General features: G+C 40.6%; 2 protein-coding genes across 2 annotated transcripts; one reads left to right on the top strand and one right to left on the bottom strand.

Annotated features, from left to right (window-relative positions):
• The first annotated feature begins 638 nt into the window (after positions 1-638).
• LOC122002377 (mitochondrial import inner membrane translocase subunit TIM8-like) lies at positions 639-2,894 on the top strand. The gene is made up of 2 exons (XM_042557522.1): positions 639-724; positions 2,475-2,894. Exons 1-2 carry the CDS (start codon positions 689-691, stop codon positions 2,664-2,666), a joined length of 228 nt encoding a protein of 75 aa, XP_042413456.1. The 5' UTR covers positions 639-688; the 3' UTR covers positions 2,667-2,894.
• Positions 2,895-2,901: 7 nt separating this feature from the next.
• On the bottom strand, positions 2,902-7,685 carry LOC122002376 (probable serine/threonine-protein kinase PBL7). Its single transcript, XM_042557521.1, has 5 exons — positions 7,268-7,685; positions 6,631-6,836; positions 6,206-6,395; positions 4,486-4,877; positions 2,902-4,108 (listed from the first exon to the last, which is right to left on the bottom strand). Exons 1-5 carry the CDS (start codon positions 7,386-7,388, stop codon positions 3,104-3,106), a joined length of 1,914 nt encoding a protein of 637 aa, XP_042413455.1. The 5' UTR covers positions 7,389-7,685; the 3' UTR covers positions 2,902-3,103.
• Positions 7,686-18,878: the final 11,193 nt, after the last annotated feature.

Here is an 18,878-nt window from a genome sequence, read left to right as displayed (position 1 = left end):
ACTGTAAATCCAACCGTCCAACCTCATTAATCAAAACAAACGGAGAATTTTAGTACAAATTTAAATAAATTATAATTTTTGAAATATAAAAATATATATTTTAAAATAATAAAAAGAAAAATAATATAAAATCCTTTTGTAAATTTTTTAAAAGTACTATATAAATTAAAAACATAAAAGACATTTAAAATATAAATTTAAAAAATTATCATACTAGTTTGAATCAAAATTGATATTGGGCTAGTTTTAATATAAGAATTTTGATCAAAATTGTTAGACATGGGGTTAAAATTACGAAATTTTTAATAAATAATATGTGACAGTAAATTTACTAAATGTTTAATATATTTATCTAGCAAATTTTGATTGATAATTTTGGTTAAAACTTTTAGTTTATATGACAGATTTGATATCATATAGATAATAAAACTTATTATATGGTTAATTTCTTTTAGCCACTTGTTTACTTTGAAAATATATTTGACTTTAATTGACTCTTACAATCCATCCACATATTTATTTATTTATTTTTTCAAAAAATTTTATATTTTTAACTAAATCCTCATAGTGGGCTTGGGCCTCATATTTAGTTTCGAGACCCAGCCCAACGTTCTACTATATAAAACCACCATCAGTTTGCTCTTTGATCTGGGTTTAGGGTTTGGTCGATCGTTGATTGCGGCTGGTCATGGATAGCTCGCCGGAATTGCAGCGTTTCTTGCAGGTTAAAAATTTTGGGCTAGTTCTCCTACGCCTATTCAGTTCAATTTGGTGATTGTTTCGGGTTCTTCGTTGCTATTTAATCTCTAACTCGCGTTTCATCCTTCTCGTCAGTGAATACGCAGTAGTCGATGATATATAGTTTGGACGTCGGAAGATGAGATTTTTAGTGTTTTGTATTGATTTCCGCCATGTGTTTGGTTACAGACATTCTAAGCGATTTTTTCTCAGAGTCGGACGAATCGGCGAAGTTATCCCCACTTTTATGGCGCAGCACTTTTTGGATTGGATTTTTTTGAGTAAAAAACTTTGTTTTTCGTTGGTGAGGTTTTATAATGGCGTTTCTGAAGAATTCACTAAAATTATGGAGTACGAAAGTGTTTCAAATGAATTTTGTTCCAAACCAGCAACCTTGCTTGAATGTATGCTCTTTTTAATGATGAGATTTTTTCCCCCGTTCTGCTTCCTTATGCATGAAGGCACACCAGAATGTAATGATGAACATCTTTCAACATGCAGCATCCTTTGATGCAATTGCATTATTTTATTTCACACAAGATTGCTGATCACTCTGGTATTGCCTCGCTTTTTTAATTTTTGATGTAAAATGAAACTTCCTCTAGTTTCATATGCATTAAAGCCGGACTGTCTTATGAATATTTTGTATCCATGGCTTTCTTATCTCAGAGGAATTATTGGTCACTCTTATATGGCTTAAAGATTATGATGCGTTGTTGAACTTTTTATGTTGCATATTATTTTTTTGCTTTGCTTAATCAATTATAGCTGATCCCTTTTTGAGCCATCGGCTATGTGTCAATTCATTTAATAAGTACACATGGAATTATTTTGTTTTTATATACTCTTTATTCATTCTTCATCAACTATGGATAATAACTTTTCTAACTAGCAAGCATAGATGATTGGGCTTCTTTCTTTTCCTTTTGAGAGGGCTGTTTTAGTATTTCTATCACATGTAATCTTTCTAGAAGTACTTGATGAACTTATCTGTCTAAGATAAATTTCTTGGCTTTTGTTATTTGACAATGATATTGTGCCAATTGGCAATTAGACATACATTAAACTTCAAGTTTGATTTATGGAGGGAGAACAAGCTAAAATTTGATTATATGAACTGTAATGCCAATAATATGAAAAGAAGCACTGGAGTAATTGAAATTGGATAAACGAGAAATTGTGTTTGTAAAAGGTTTAGATGTTAATGAAGATATAACAAACATGATATAGGATATTGCTTCACATTTTAGAACGAGTTGAAATGATATTTGCATCTGAAGATTTCAATAGCACAATAGTTTTTCTGTATGCGGCGTTATTGTAAATGGTAAAATGATTTTCAATTGCTATTCTTTGCTCAGTAGCAATTTGTCTCCTAGGTAGATTGTGTTTATTGCTTAAAGCCATACAAGACAGTTGGTTCTGACTTTCTTATTGGTACATCTGTCAAGTGTGGTTTTATCAAAGGAAAGTAGAACAATTTAGCTAGTGATTTTCCCATCTTCTATGGGCTATTGCTATTTTTTAGTATTTTCTCAACAAATTCATGGCTTTTCTTCAAAATTTTGCTGGGTTGAAAATCGTGTTTCTATGTGTTAGAGTATACAGTATGCCAATCTAGTCTTTTCTCTTTCTATTTCTAGTCTTTCTCTTTCTATTTGGCTATTCCCGAAATGTGTCTATTCCTCTGTTTTCATTGAATAAATAGTTTACTAGACATTTTTGTGTTCCTTCAGGAAGAGAAGCAGAAAGCAATGATCGCCGAGATGGTAGGAAAACTTACTAGCGAATGTTGGGACAAATGCATCACTAGCACTCCAGGTAGCAAGTTCAGCTCGAGTGAATCAACTTGCCTTGCAAATTGTGCACAACGATACCTGGATATGACTATGCTCATCCAGAAGAAGTTTCAGTCAATGCAACAATAATTTTTTGTTAGATCGATCTGCTATTGCCATTTGAGAGACTTGTTTTTTCAGTTGGTGAAATGTTCGCCACAACCCTAAGCTTCTGGTTCTGTACCATGTCTTCTCATGTTTCTTTTTTGAAAATTAACTAGCACTAAATGGAATGACTGAAGCTATTGTTTTGGACTTGGCACATTTGTAACAAAAGGTTGAGCAAAACAATGGGATAGCTGAGCATCATTAATGACAGTTTACAAAGCGGAAAAAACATGCAGCTTATCCTTTTTCTATAACCACTCGCAAAGTCGATTTGTATTTAATTATCTACAATCACTTTTCTCAATGCTTCCCGGCTTTTCTTTTTCTTTTTCCAACAAAGTGATGGAGAAGAGAGAAGGAAACAATACTCAGCTTCAGCTCTTAAACAAAAACGGGAACAGGGAGTCCAGCAAGTTATTCTATCCGATTGCATTTGCGGCATCAAAACCTCCCTCTGTGAGGGCTTTAGCTCGCGTCTTCTCCAGCCAATTCTGCCCCCACATTTTGGCCTCTGCTAATGCTCGTTCTCTGTCAGAATTATGCCTCAGAAAGGTCGCGGCCTCCTTATGGGAGTCGGAATTCATATGTTGGGTCCGCTCTCCACTCTGGGAGTTGGTTGGTGTTCTTCCACCCTCATTTGCATTCTTGCTCCTTTCAGCACCAGGGGCATTGCTAGTTGTGGGAGCTGCATCAGGGTAATATGTTTGCATCTTCTCTCGCCAGCTCTCACCCCACTGCTTTGCCTCCGCTAAAGCTCGCTCTCGCTCCACATTATGCCTCAACATTGGAGCTACCTCCTTAGGAAGGTCTTCATAATTACGACTCAAAATGGGGACTGTCTCCTTTGGGGAGTCAGAATTGGTATGTTGCATCAGCCTTGGCTCTCCACTCTGGAAGTGAGTTGGTGTTCTTACACCCTCATTTATATCCTTGCTCTTTTCAGCACCAGTTGCATCACTAGTTGTGGGAGCTGCATCAGGGTAATAAGTTTGCATCTTCTCCCGCCAATTCTCACCCCACTGCCTTGCCTCAGCTAAAGCTCGTTCTCGGTCCACATTGTGCCTCAACATTGGAGCTGCCTCCTTAGGAAGGACTTCATAACCCATTTGCTGCATATGGCCAGGCTTTCCATTGTTTAGGATGGTCGGTATTATTCCACCTTCTTCATGTGTGTTTCTACTACTACTTTCACTACCAGACCTATTGCTATTTGCAGCGACTGCACCTGAATCATATGTTTGGGATGCCAAGTAGGACATGGCAGTGACAACATCAGCAATTATAGGGCGGGCAGCAGCATCTTCTTGGATACACATGGATGCTACAGCAAGAGCTTGATGAAGGCCACGCATAGGAAACCGACCCCTTAGCTTTCGATCAGCCAAGCCTGGAAGTCTCTTTCTGTCTTTGAAGATGGGACGAACCTGCCACAAGCATGTGAGATCATGGAATTAAATAGAAACAACAAGTCTTCGTACATTCTTGAAAGATTAAAGCAAAACTCGAGACTTAGTTTCAGATGCCTCACAGTGCAATGGAAAATCTCTCAATCCATTTCTTAAGGTGCGTTTGCCCTTGAGTTTCACAAGGAAAAACACTATAAACTATCTCCCACAACGAGTAACAAGATCTGGTTCCCAACAAAAAAGATGAAAAGGAGAACATATTCAAAATTTCACGCCTCTCAAATTGTGGGAGTTGAAAGATAAGTTTAAATGCCTATCTATTACCACTTAGTATTCAGTCACGGCATTAAGCCATGAAAATCAGGTAAGCCATAGAAAAAGTAGAGAAAGCCTACCCATGAAACGAGATTTTGCTCAGCATGTGGCTTGGTACTGTCAATGGCCTTCCTTCCAGTAATCAACTCCAAGAGAACAACTCCAAAGCTATACACATCAGATTTAACTGTCAATTGCCCAGTCAAAGCATATTCAGGAGCACAATATCCATAGGTTCCCATTACTCTTGTTGATACATGAGATTGATCACCAACTGGACCAAGCTTTGCAAGACCAAAATCAGAGAGTTTGGGGTGGAAGCCCTTATCTAGTAGTATGTTAGAGGTTTTTAGGTCCCTATAGATAACTGGTGGACTAGCTTTGTCATGAAGGTACTCCAATCCCTTAGCGGCACCTGCTGCAATTTTCATCCTTGTAATCCAGTTGAGTGGCTCCTTCTCAGGTGGAAGGTCTAGTAATATAGACAAATAAGTTATTATTAGCAAGGAGCCAAGGACAATACTTACCCTAGAAAATTACATAGGAGAATGATTATATTAACTCTGTATAATGAATTATCAAGAAACCAAATAGACATACTAATAACCTATTTGAACAACTGAGATTGAATGTATAGTTGCTTGTTTACAAAACCACTGAGCTTGCAAGTCAATTAGTTCCTAAAACGGCAGTGAAATATATACTCACAGAATATGAAATTGAATCACATTTCTCAGCAAAATAAATAATAAATAAATGTTGCATAAGTAATCAGAAACTGATCGATAATTTGATTTCACAAAGAAGTATCTCTGAGTACTCAAACAAACATGGAGGACCATAATTTCTTTGCATTAAATATAAGCATACTCATAAATATATAACACACTCATAATTCCTTGAGACCCAAATTAAATAATGCTCACAACCCATATAGTATAGGAAATAATTTCTTTGCATTCATAAAGATATTTGGTTTAACCATTGACACGATTGACAATTGGAACTGGAATCCCATAATTAGAATTGAAATAGGCACCGTTATAAAATATGAATTTATTTTGATTTCTTTTGACATCATTACTTCCTGTTGTTGGTGGTGTTCAAGTAGGTGCCTCCCCTCTACTCCTCTCCTCTCTTTTATAGTGTTCATCTCCTCCTTAGTGCCATCTAACAAAAGCAATGAATGAGCTACAGGAAGAGAATCTTCTTATCTCAATTGATTCCATACAGTGCTCGCCAAGAGAAGCTCTATCTTCATTGGTACTCTCAAAAGTGTGCCAATATACAGTGCATTTTATACTTCAAATTCAATTTTTAAATACTTTTCTAAAGTTACAGATGTGAATGTTTTAGTTGCTTCTTCTAAGTGGCTAAGTCTAATGACCATTACAAATATGAATGTTCCAAGGTTTTGCTAGGTTATATACATGTATGTGCAAATCTCAATATTTTCCGACATTTACCTCTTCTAGGCCATCAGACTTAGGATCAAATTAACATACTTCTAGTCCTAAATTCTATAAGTTCTTTAATTTTGTTCTAATTGGTGAACTTTTCATAAAAGGTAAGTCTGAGATAAATTAACCATAAAGAAACTAACATGCGCCAAAAATGATTTTTTTTTTTCACATTTCAAATCCCAGTTCAACTCCAGCATTTAGACATGGAATTCACTTAATGCTAAACAAGAAATCAACAAAGAAAGAGCATGGGTGTACTACTAGGAAGAGGAATTTCTTCCAAACAAAGAACAATGCTTTGTATCAGGTCCTTTTAAGTCAACTATGACAATCATACCGTGCAAATGATCTTCTAATGATCCCAAAGGCATGTACTCGTACACAAGGAGGCGTTGATCACCATCAGCACAATAACCAATCAGATTCACAAGGTTGGCATGATGCAATAAGCTGAGCATGAGTACTTCCACTAGGAACTCCCTATTTCCTTGCAGTCCATTCTTGTCGAGCTTTTTCACAGCCACTAACTGCAAGCAGAAGAAATTGATACCCGTTCCGTAAATAAAAACAAAGGAAGGAATCAATAGTAAATAATTACAGCTAAAAACCACTTCTATTTTCTATTTCACGAGAATTCCAATTTCCAACTTCGTGAAATCAGGGGGACATTGTATAGTATAAGTTGGTCAGTCCTCAAACACGAAGAAGAAAAAAAATCTTGTAGTCACAAACCAACAGTTCTCACATCCATCATCAAGTTACCTGACCAGTACTTTCCAGGCGTCCTCTGTAAACTCGTCCAAATCCTCCTTCTCCGAGGAAACACTCGGATCTAAAGTTACCAGTCGCAGCGGCAAGCTCTCGAAGGGTGAACGTCTGTGCCGAATTAACAAATAGAGGCTCCTTTTTCGTGTCCAGTGATTCCTTCTCTGTATGCAAATTGTTTCTGATCCTCATCTTATCATTCCCTGCAAATTCATGAAGCAACTCAGAGTTATATCAAAAGATCTGATCTAATGAAACTCATGAAAGTTCAAAATGGACGAGATACAAATCAATTGAAATCTATACTTCTTCTATGCTCTGGATAGCGTCTAAGATCTTGATAAGATGAAAAGGGCAAGTTGGCGACTTGGAAAATAATTTTAGTTTAAAATTTTAAGTCGGATGAAATTAAGCTCAAGCGTCCATCTCTATAAACCGGACACTTCCAAGTTTTAATTATTGCTTTAATCTTTTAAGCTAATTGATGGAAGAAAAATCTTCACTCTGACAACGACAACAACGAGGCCTGTCTACAATTCTCGACACCAAACCAAAGGAAGACGAAAGAGAAACTAACTTCAAGTTTCTTCAAACCGCTTCGTACGCGATCCGTGCAGGGAATATTCAAACTCACCCGAGGACAACTTCTCGACGCGAGGCGCCACCATGGGCAGCTCCTCCCTCTTGCGATCGCTCGCGTTATCCCGGCTGAGCGGCGCCCGATTCCTCGAATCGAAGCAAGGGAAGCAATCCATGTTTTTCCGAGAAGATCCAAACCTAAATCAATTATCGCCGCAGAAACAGGAACTTCCCGAGAAAATCGATCAGTTTCTGGTCCTTTTCGAAGCAATCAGCGCAGCAAAATCTCCCGGGGCATCGACTCGAACTTGAAATCGCCTCCACTGGGATTCGGTTGGCGCGATCGGAAGCAAAGAGACGAAGACGAAGACGAAGACGAAGAGAGGAAGCGTTTGTTTAATGGCGTTTTGGTGTGGAACGAGAACGACTAGTGGAGAGTGGGCAGGTTGAGGACTCAGCCAAAGATTTGGCTTTCTTCCTAAAAATATTTATTGTCATCGTATAAATAGACGTATTCTTCTTTCTTTTTTTTATTGTTTAACTTTTTATTAAAAATTAAATTCATCTCAATAATATCATTATATAAATTTAAATTCTTATTTTAAAAAATAATTTAATTAGCGTCGAATGTTATTATTGTTAATCCTAAGTGTGAGATTTAATAAATTTTGTTAGGTGGATAATAAATTTAAATCATTTAAATTATTATAAATTTATTATTGTTAACCGTTTAATTTAATATAAAATATAAAATATTTAAATTTGATTAAAATCATTTACATTTAAATTTAAATTTATTTAAAATCATCCTATCGTTAAGTAACTCCTATAATTATTATAATAATCATTAAATGGTTGTTATATTAATTTTTTAGGCATCCTAAACTCAATTAAACCTCGGTGCAAACAATTAATATCGAAGTCCGAACATATAATTAAATTTCGGAGGTTGTTAGATTATATATATTTATTTATTTATAATTTTTAGGATAATTTATTCTTTTTTTCTTTTATATTTAGAGTTTAGAATTTCTTAACTAAACTATATAAAGACCTTATACTTTGTATTTTCGATCATCAATTTTGGATTAAATAATATGACTAGTTTTTTATTTTTTTTCTTAATTTCTATATAATATCAGAGCAAGGTTCTCTTTTTCTGACTTAATTTTTACTATTGTCTCATGTTATTGCTTACTATTGTCATTGTCGTCTCCTCATGTTGCTGTCGATTTTGGCGTCGATGCCCTGTCCTGCTGATTTCGATGTTGATGACCTGCCCTGCCGATTTCGGCGCCGACGTCCTATGCTGTTGATTTCGACGTCAATGCTCTTTTCTGTCGATTTTGGTGTTGACGCCCTGTGTTACCGTTTTTTGTATTGACGCCCTTTTTTACTGATTTCGACACCGACACCCTGTGTTGTCGATGTCTACATTTGACATCCTTTTCTGTCTCAAATTCTTTGTGAGACCACGGGTCGTCCTTACACTAGTTTTTACAGATCGTACAGATGTGTATCTTTACAGTTTGATTATTCTGAGCATTATTCGTTCTGTCATCATGTCTAGTCGTGCAGATGCTTCATGGAAATATGATCCGTATATATTGGAGCAGTTTTAACAGTTCCTTGCTTCACAATCCTTTGCCATGTAATCTTCCTCTCATATATGTTTGTCATCGTCTGGTATTTTAGATATATCTTCATCCTTATGGATTTTGAACTCTGGTACCTCCCATCATATGTCATCTAATTTGTCATCTTTTGTTTCTTTTTCTCTCCATTCATCTATATCTTTTGTGATTGCTAATAGTACTCCTATGTCATTAGTAGGTGTCAGTTCAATTGTTACATCTTGTTTATCTCTTACTGATGTTTATTATATTCTGAGTCTTACTTTAAATCTTGTTTCTGTTAGTCAATTATGTGAGTCTGGATACCTAGTCTCTTTTTCTTCATCCAATTGTTATGTTGAGGACCCACAATCTTAGTGACTAATTGGGACAAGTCGTAGGCAAGGAGGACTCTATGTTTTAGATCAACTCAAAGTACCAGAAGTTGTACCTCCGAGTGTAGATTTATCATCTTTTCATCTGAACCATTCATCTTATGATTTTTATTTATGACACTCTCGTTTATGTTAGGATCCTTTGTACGGAGGCTAGAGGGGGGGTGTGAATAGCCGACCCCAAATCGTCGTTTCTTTCTACAAAACGTGTTAACGCAGCTGAAAATAAACACAGAAATGAAAGGGAAAGAAGACAAACCTCAAACAAACCGATGTAACGAGGTTCGGAGATAAACTCCTACTCCTCGGCGTGTCCGTAAGGTGGACGAAGTCTATCAATCCGTCGGTGGATGAGTCCCCGGAGAACCGGCTAATAGATGCTCCTTGTGGGTGGAGAAACCTCGCCACAATACTTGTAACAACAAGAAAGGAGTACAAGGAAAGCAAGAAGCAAATACAAACAACAATATGAATGCAACACTCGCTTGCCTTCTCTGTCGACCGGAGGCGATGAAGCAGCAACTTCACAACCCAACTGCAGCAGCTGATCGACGACTGGAAGCTCACGCGAAGCTTCGGAAGCGAGCTCAACAAAGCTCAGAACCTCAGAGCACAGGAGCAGAAGCTTCAATCCAAGGAGGAAGAAGAAGAACCAATGTAGAAGCTCTCAGCCTCCTTTTATACCTGCGGAGAAAGAAGCACAGAAGAAATCTAGTCGTTGCGTCGCAACGGCTAGTGCCCTGATCGGTCTATGGACCGATCAGGGAACCTACTGATCGGTCCACAGACCGATCAGGGAACTTCCTGATCGGTCCGGGGGACCGATCAGGCTTTGTGCTGATCGATCCCCAGACCGATCAGCCCCTCTTGCGCCTCGCTCCTGTTCGGCTTCTGATCGACTCCTGATCGTGTTAGGATCCGACGTACGGCTAGAGAGGGGGTGTGAATAGCCGACCCCAATCTTTCGCGTTTCTTCCTACGATTAGGTTAGTGCAGCGGAAATACAACGTAGAAAGAAAACAGGAGAAGAAAGACAAACCATATAACGAGGTTCGGAGATGAACTCCTACTCCTCGGCGTGTCCGTAAGGTGGACGAAGCCTATCAATCTGTCGGTGGATGAGTCCCCGGAAACCCGGTTAATAGATACTCCTTGTGGGTGGAGAAACCTCACCACAATCTTTGCAACAGTAATAGGAGTACAAATAGGAACAAGAAAACAAGAACAGAAATGTAAACAACACTTGCTTGCCTTCTTGAAGTCAGCAGGAACCCTGGTGAAGCAGCAGCTTCTCGGATCCAAGCCTAGCTAGAAAACCAACAACAGGAAGAAGCTCACGCGAAGCTTCAAAGCAGCTCAACAAAGCTCAACAGCAAGCTTAGCAGCACCAAGAACAGGAAGAAGGAAGAAGAAGTAGCTTCAGAGAGAGTCTCACCGAAGTCCTGTAGCCCTCTTTTATACCTGCGAAGAAGAAGAGCAGAGAACTAGCCGTTGCTACGCAACGGCTAGTGCGTGGACCAATCAGGCTGAAGCCTGATCGGTCCAGATCCTGTCTGGGGCTGGTCTGATCGGTCGTGACGACCGATCAGATTGGATCTGGATCGGTCCATAGACCGATCGAACTCCCTTTTCCCTTCCGCGATATTATCACCTGATCGGTCCACAGACCGATCAGATTGCACTCAGTGTGCTATGTCTCCAGACCGATCAGATTACAATCAGTGAGCCACTGATCTGATTCTGATCGGTCACCAGACCGATCAGGGCAACCGCAGTATCACTGGATCGGTCACCAGACCGATCCAAACTTCTCAGCCCTAAACCTAAGGCTTCTATACCAACATCCGGTCAACCTTGACTTGTTGGTACATCATCCCTAGCATCTGGTCACTCCCTTGACCTGCTAGCACTCTCCGCCAAGTGTCCGGTCAATCCCTTTGACCTACTTGGACTTTCCTCAACACCAGATGTCCGATCATCCCTGATCCATCTGGATTTCCCTTGCCCGGCTTCACTCACCAGGACTTCCACACTGCCTAACATCCCAGTTAGGACTTTCTCACTGCCTGGCTTCACTCACCAGGACTTTCACACTGCCTAACATCCCAGTTAGGACTTTCCAACTGCCTAACATCCCAGTTAGGACTTTCCCACTGCCTGGCTTCACTTACCAGGACTTTCACACTGCCTAACATCCCAGTTAGGACTTTCCAACTGCCTAACATCCCAGTTAGGACTTTTCCACTGCCTGACTTCACTCACCAGGACTTTCCACACTGCCTAACATCCCAGTTAGGACTTTCCCACTGCCTGGTTTCACTCACCAGGACTTTCCACCTGCCTAACATCCCAGTTAGGACTTTCCCTCGTGCCAAGCTCCCTGCTTGGACTTCTCCGTGCCAAGTCTCCATACTTGGACTTTTCCAGCCAAATCTCCATACTTGGACTTTTCCAGTGCCAAGTCTCCATACTTGGACTTTTCCCATGCCAAGTCTCCACACTTGGACTTTTCGCGTGCCAAGCTCCCTGCTTGGACTTTCCCGAATCAGGTCAACCAGGTCTACCTTGACCTAAGATTGCACCTACAATCTCCCAAGCACCTATTCTTGTCAAACATCAAGAATACAACTCTCTTCTCGTCAAACATTGTCAAACATCAAAACACAACTCGAGTCAGGTCAACTTGAGTCAGATTAACCAGGTCAACCTTGACCTAAGGTTGCACCAACAATCTCCCCCTTTTTGATGTTTGACAAAATCTAAAATCAAGTTAGGTTAACCCGATAACCTAACTTAGGTTTTCCAATGTTCTTCCTTGAACATTCTTCCAAAACCTACACTCTCCCCCTTGGGACATCTCTCCCCCTTTTTGACACACATCAAAAAGAGGGAATCAAGGTTAAGAGTTTCTTCCTAATGAAAGTCCCATACCTTTCATTGAAACTCTTAATTTCCCCCTTGATACTAAACACAACAATCAACTTAGTGATAATCCCATATCACTCAAGTCTTTAGGAGTAAAAACTCCCCCTAAAAGTCAACTCCCCCTTGACTAATAGGTAAAACTCCCCCTAAAGGTCAACTCCCCCTTGACCATTGCACCAACAATGTCTTGGAGAGTTTCAAACCTTTAGAAATCCAAAACACCCAACTTCCAGCTGAAATTTCAGACAACAGCTGAAGAAACTGGCACGCTCTGATCGGTCCTCAGACCGATCAGAAACCCCATGGATCGGTCCCCAGACCGATCAGGCCTTCACCAGATCGCACCAAGCTCTCTGGTTCTTACTGGATCGGTCTGCAGACCGATCCATGCTTCACTGGATCGGTCCACAGACCGATCAGGACTTACCTGGATCGGTCCCCAGACCGATCCAGACTCTGATAGGAGAAATTTCCTTCCCGAAATTCAGAAACTCCTAGAAAATTCCAGAAAATTCGAAAAATTGTGAAATTTTGAGGATACATTCCTCATAACATATACTATCATGAAAAAATATTTTTCTATGAAAATAACTTCAATTTTTCAATCTTGATACAAAGTTCAAAAACTTTGAAATAGTTCAAGTTTAACTCAACTTTGTATCACAATGTTCAATGATGAATGCTATCACTAGGAAAGCTTCATCAAGGTTTTTCAAAACAATTTTAAAATGCTTTTAAAACCATTTGAATTTAGGACCATAATCTTAGGGCTAGATGTACATGACTTGTACACAAGCTTTCCCTATGATCCTTAATTTCTTGAATTAGGGTCATCTAGGTACAAGGACAATGCACCTTGATCCTAACTCATGATCCTAATATCTCACACACATCTAAGGTGTATCGAACCACATTCAAGTCAATTTGATGTGAGATAAGGGTTAAGGTCAACTTAGGCTAAGTTCTCATGCATTTTCTAAACACCAATTTGATCTCAATATCAAATTATATGTTTGTCCTCAAATCAATTTCATTGATTATAATGCAAGAGATGATGACATGACATATAATGATATCATACGTAAAAACATGTGCCAATGTCATGATGTCATGGCATAAAGTTTGAAAACTTAAATAAAGCATGACATATAAACTAGCCTAAGCATTATCATGACATTTCAAATGATAATAAAATAAATATGATGTCATGGCATGGCATATGACAACCAATCATGGCTAGGTAGCACAAATAAAATACCTAAATTCCCTATCTAAGTATCCTTAGCCTTAGCTAACCTAAAATTTAACCCTTGATTGCCCTAAAATGCCAAAATCCTAATTTTGACACTTCTTGAACTCTAGATTAATTCATGCCACTTAAAGATCAAATTTATCCTCAAGACTTGGCATGTTTCATTTTTCCTCGAGAGTTCTCTAGATTTTCCCAAATTGTGCCAATTGAGATTAAAAATGAAATTTCCAATCTTTAGGCACATTTAACTCTTCAAAGGAGAAAATGATAATTCCATTTCATTTTCAAAAGTTCTCAAAACCTTGAAAATGCTCCTTGAGTGTCAATTTCCTCAAAGTTGGGTTAACTACCCTTCTAATCGGAGTTGACACTCTCTAACCCACCTATGGGGTAGAGAAGATGCTCCTAGGAACCCAATACCTATTCGAGCTCATTGGGTTCACTAAATATTCACTAGGGATAACTTCCCTAGCAACCCTCCTAATGACCCTCTTAGGCTTTAAAGCCTTGGTCATTTGGGACTCATCAAGATCAACTCTAGGGGTGACTCCCCTTGTGACCTTGGTGGTGGTCTTCCTAGCCCTAGGTTTTGTTCCATAATCGAATGGAACATTATGATAAGTGGGCTTGACCATTTGGGACTTAGGTTTGTAACCCAAACCTTTCTTGTCCTTGGACTTGGGTTTTTGACTCTTAAACCCTAGAGATGACTTCTCCATGTTCTTAAGAGTCTTTTCCAAAGTATCAAGTCTTGATTTCAAGACTTGATTCTCCTTCTCTAATACCTCAATTTTTGATTTATCACTCTTCCTTGAGGTATTCCTAGGCATATGTCTAGTTGATTTAGGATTCCTACCTAGGTTATCCTTAGCCTTAGATGGGTTGATCCTAGGGTTAGCCTTTCTAGAATTATCCTTATCTAGATTCACATGTTTAGCTCCTAAGCACATGTATTGATTCCTAAGGTTATCATGCTTGTTATTATCGACAAGTGCAATAAAATTCCTAGCATGCATTTTATTAGAATTGCAAAAATGAACCTTAGAGGTTACCTTAGGGTTTGCCTTAGCTCCCCCTTTACATGTGTTTGGCCTTTTGTCCTTGTGAGGTTGCCTCCCCCTTGGACATTGACTCATATAGTGTCCCCTTTGCTTGCATTGGAAGCACACAATGTGCTCCTTGCCCTTGCGTTTCGGGACTCCGGCTTCCTTGACCTTTGGCGCCGGTGGAGTCTTTCTTACCCTCTTTGGACACTTACTCTTGTAATGTCCATGTTCCCTACACTCAAAACACTTTATGTGTAATTTGCTTGAAATCACAGTGTTTGAGTTACCTAGGGTTGTGGATGGAGATGAGCTTTCTTCTTCAACCCTTCCGGAGGTAGAAGCTTCTTCTTCTTGCTCCGACCTTGAAGAGGAACTCTCCTCCTCTTCTTCTTTAGATGTTGAGTGGCCCTCAACTTCTAAATCTTCTCCTCCATGATGTGAGCTACTTGGCTCACTTAACTCCTCTTCATGGCTTGAATTTGAGCTTCCCTCATGGAACTTGGCCAAGTTATCCCATAATTCCTTGGCATTGTTGTAACCTATCTTACACAAGATGTTAGTAGGCAATGAAAATTCAATTATTCTCGTTACCTCTTCGTTGATTTCGGATTTGTGAATTTGTTCTCTTGTCCACTCCTTCTTCTCAAGTGGTTTTCCTTCCTTATCCACCGGAGGAGTAAAACCTTCTTGTACACAAAACCAATTCATTATGTTAGTCATAAGAAAGTACTTCATCCTTACCTTCCAATACGCGAAGTTGCCGCATTCGTAGAAGGGTGGAATGGTGACGTCTTCTCCATAGAGATCCATTCTCTAGCTTTGCTCCCACGGGTGTTGATCCGATGAAGAGCGACCTCGCTCTGATACCACTTGTTAGGATCCGACGTACGGCTAGAGAGGGGGTGTGAATAGCCGACCCCAATCTTTCGCGTTTCTTCCTACGATTAGGTTAGTGCAGCGGAAATACAACGTAGAAAGAAAACAGCAGAAGAAAGACAAACCATATAACGAGGTTCGGAGATGAACTCCTACTCCTCGGCGTGTCCGTAAGGTGGACGAAGCCTATCAATCCGTCGGTGGATGAGTCCCCGGAAACCCGGCTAATAGATACTCCTTGTGGGTGGAGAAACCTCACCACAATCTTTGCAACAGTAATAGGAGTACAAATAGGAACAAGAAAACAAGAACAGAAATGTAAACAACACTTGCTTGCCTTCTTGAAGTCAGCAGGAACCCTGGTGAAGCAGCAGCTTCTCGGATCCAAGCCTAGCTAGAAAACCAGCAACAGGAAGAAGCTCATGCGAAGCTTTAGCACCCAACGAGCTCAACAAAGCTCAGCCGGAAGAAGAAGCAGAAGCTTCAGACAGAAGAGAACTTCCAGAAGGAAGAAGAAGAAGTAGCTGCTAGAACATTTCACCGAAGTCCTGTAGCCCTCTTTTATACCTGCGAAGAAGAAGAGCAGAGAACTAGCCGTTGCGTCGCAACGGCTAGATTCCTGATCGGTCCATGGACCGATCAGGGAACCTCCTGATCGGTCCACAAACCGATCAGGCTTGTCTGATCGGTCGTGACGACCGATCAGATTGGATCTGGATCGGTCCATAGACCGATCGAACTCCCTTTTCCCTTCCGCGATCTTATCACCTGATCGGTCCACAGACCGATCAGATTGCACTCAGTGTGCTTCTGAGTGCTTCCTGATCGGTCTCCAGATCGATCAGAGAAATCGATCACCAGACCGATCAGATGAGCCATGATATCATTGGATCGGTCAGCAGCCCGATCCAAACTTCTCAACCCTAAACCTCAGGCTTCTACACCAACATCCGGTCAACCTTGACCTGTTGATTCATCATTCCTAGCATCTGGTCACTCCCTTGACCTGCTAGAATTCTCCGCCAAGTGTCCGGTCAATCCCTTTGACCTACTTGGACTTTCCTCAACACCAGATGTCCGATCATCCCTGATCCATCTGGATTTCCCTTGCCCGGCTTCACTCACCAGGACTTCCACACTGCCTAACATCCCAGTTAGGACTTTCTCACTGCCTGGCTTCACTCACCAGGACTTTCACACTGCCTAACATCCCAGTTAGGACTTTTCAACTGCCTAACATCCCAGTTAGGACTTTCCAACTGCCTAACATCCCAGTTAGGACTTTTCCACTGCCTGACTTCACTCACCAGGACTTTCCACACTGCCTAACATCCCAGTTAGGACTTTCCCACTGCCTGGTTTCACTCACCAGGACTTTCCACCTGCCTAACATCCCAGTTAGGACTTTCCCTCGTGCCAAGCTCCCTGCTTGGACTTCTCCGTGCCAAGTCTCCATACTTGGACTTTTCCAGCCAAATCTCCATACTTGGACTTTTCCAGTGCCAAGTCTCCATACTTGGACTTTTCCCATGCCAAGTCTCCACACTTGGACTTTTCGCGTGCCAAGCTCCCTGCTTGGACTTTCCCGAATCAGGTCAACCAGGTCTACCTTGACCTAAGATTGCACCTACAATCTCCCAAGCACCTATTCTTGTCAAACATCAAGAATACAACTCTCTTCTCGTCAAACATTGTCAAACATCAAAACACAACTCGAGTCAGGTCAACTTGAGTTAGATTAACCAGGTCAACCTTGACCTAAGGTTGCACCAACAGATCGGTCACCAGACCGATCAGTTATCACACAGTATGCTACTGATGTGTTACTGATCGGTCACCAGACCGATCAGAATATTCGCGGTATCACTGGATCGATCCAGCTCATGGTTTTCGCCCAAACCAAGTCCAAACCAACATCCGGTCAATCTTGACCTGTTGGTACACTGCGCCTAGCATCCAGTCACTCCCTTGACCTGCTAGGACTCCCCGCTAAGTGTCAGGTCAATCCCTTTGACCCACTTAGACTTTTCTCTCCGTACCAAGTATCCGGTCAATCCTATGACCTACTTAGACTTCCCATCACCAGATGTCCGATCACCCTTGATCCATCTGGATTTCCCTTGCCCGGCTCCTTGGACTTTCACCTAGCTTCACTCACTAGGGTTTTCACCGGCTTCACTCACCAGATTTCCAACCGCCTAGCTTCACTCACGATTTCCCAATCGCTTCACTCACGGGACTTTTCCACTCACGACTTTTCCAACCGCTGCTTCACTCACGGACTTTCTAATTGCTGCTTCACTCACCAGGACTTTCCGTCTGGCTTCACTCACCGGACTTTTCCACATCCGGTCCAGAGAACGAGCTACCGAGCCCTCCCCGGAGAACGAGCTACCGAGCCCTCTCCGACTTCCATCCGGTCCAGAGAACGAGCGAGCCCTCTCTGACCACAGTCCGGAGAACGAGCTACCGAGCCCTCTCCGACTTCCCATGTGCCAAGCTTCCATACTTGGACTTTTCTCGTGCCAAGCTCCCTGCTTGGACTTTTCCCATGCCAAGCTCCCTGCTTGGACTTTTCCGAGTCAGGTCAACTCACCTCGAGTCAACCAGGTCAACCTTGACCACAGGTTGCACCCACAATCTCCCAAGCTTGTATCCTTGTCAAACATCAAGATACAACCATTGTCAAACATAACTCGTCAAATATCAAAACACAACTCAAGTCCAGTCAACTCAAGTCTAGTCAACCAGGTCAACCTTGACCTAAGGTTGCACCAACAGTTTATATGAATGATTATATGAGGTTAGCTTCTAAAACCGTCCAACTTTACAACGGGCCAGAATTATCTGAAAAATTCTAATTTAAAATGCCTGGAGATCTAGGAGCTCGAATTAAAGCAACCTTTGATACAAAATATACTGGCTTAACAGTCGGTGTTATTCCGAGAGTTCTCTTTGCCTATAAATTTTTGGAACAGGAATGTAAAGATGCTGCTTTCAAAAGATCCCTAAAGGACCTTTCTTTCTGTAGCCAGATCCCCATCCCAGGCTACTATAAAGGCCAAGGCCAGAGGAAATTTGGCATTCGAAAGAGTAAAACCTACAAAGGTAAGCCAGACGACACTCATGCAAGAATTGAAAAACGGAAACACTTACTTAAAAATAAAAAAATGTAAGTGTTACCTGTGCGGACAAGAATGTCATTTTGCCAGAGAATGTCCAAATGACAAAAGGAGCACAAAAAGGGTTGCTATATTTGAACAAATTGAGATTCCCGACGACTATGATATCCTATCTGTTCAAAAAGGGGAAGATCAAAGTGATGTGACATTTAGCATTTCGGAGGGGGAGGAAGACATTGGAGACTTACAAAGGTCAATCCAAACCCTTACATTTTCTGAAAACTTATTAATGCTTGGACAAATTGATGGTGGCTACATACCTCAAATAAAGGTTACTGAAGAACAATTTCAATGCCAACACGAGTGACATGCCAATGATAACATCTTCCCTCCACAAACAACCAAATGCACAAGCTGTAAGAGGGAGACTCTAAAAA

Source organism: Zingiber officinale, chromosome 7A, assembly GCF_018446385.1.
Source record: "Zingiber officinale cultivar Zhangliang chromosome 7A, Zo_v1.1, whole genome shotgun sequence".
NCBI classification, from domain to species: domain Eukaryota; kingdom Viridiplantae; phylum Streptophyta; class Magnoliopsida; order Zingiberales; family Zingiberaceae; genus Zingiber; species Zingiber officinale.
The sequence above is the reverse complement of the archived record's forward strand: the minus strand, read 5'-3'. Positions and strand labels throughout refer to the sequence as shown.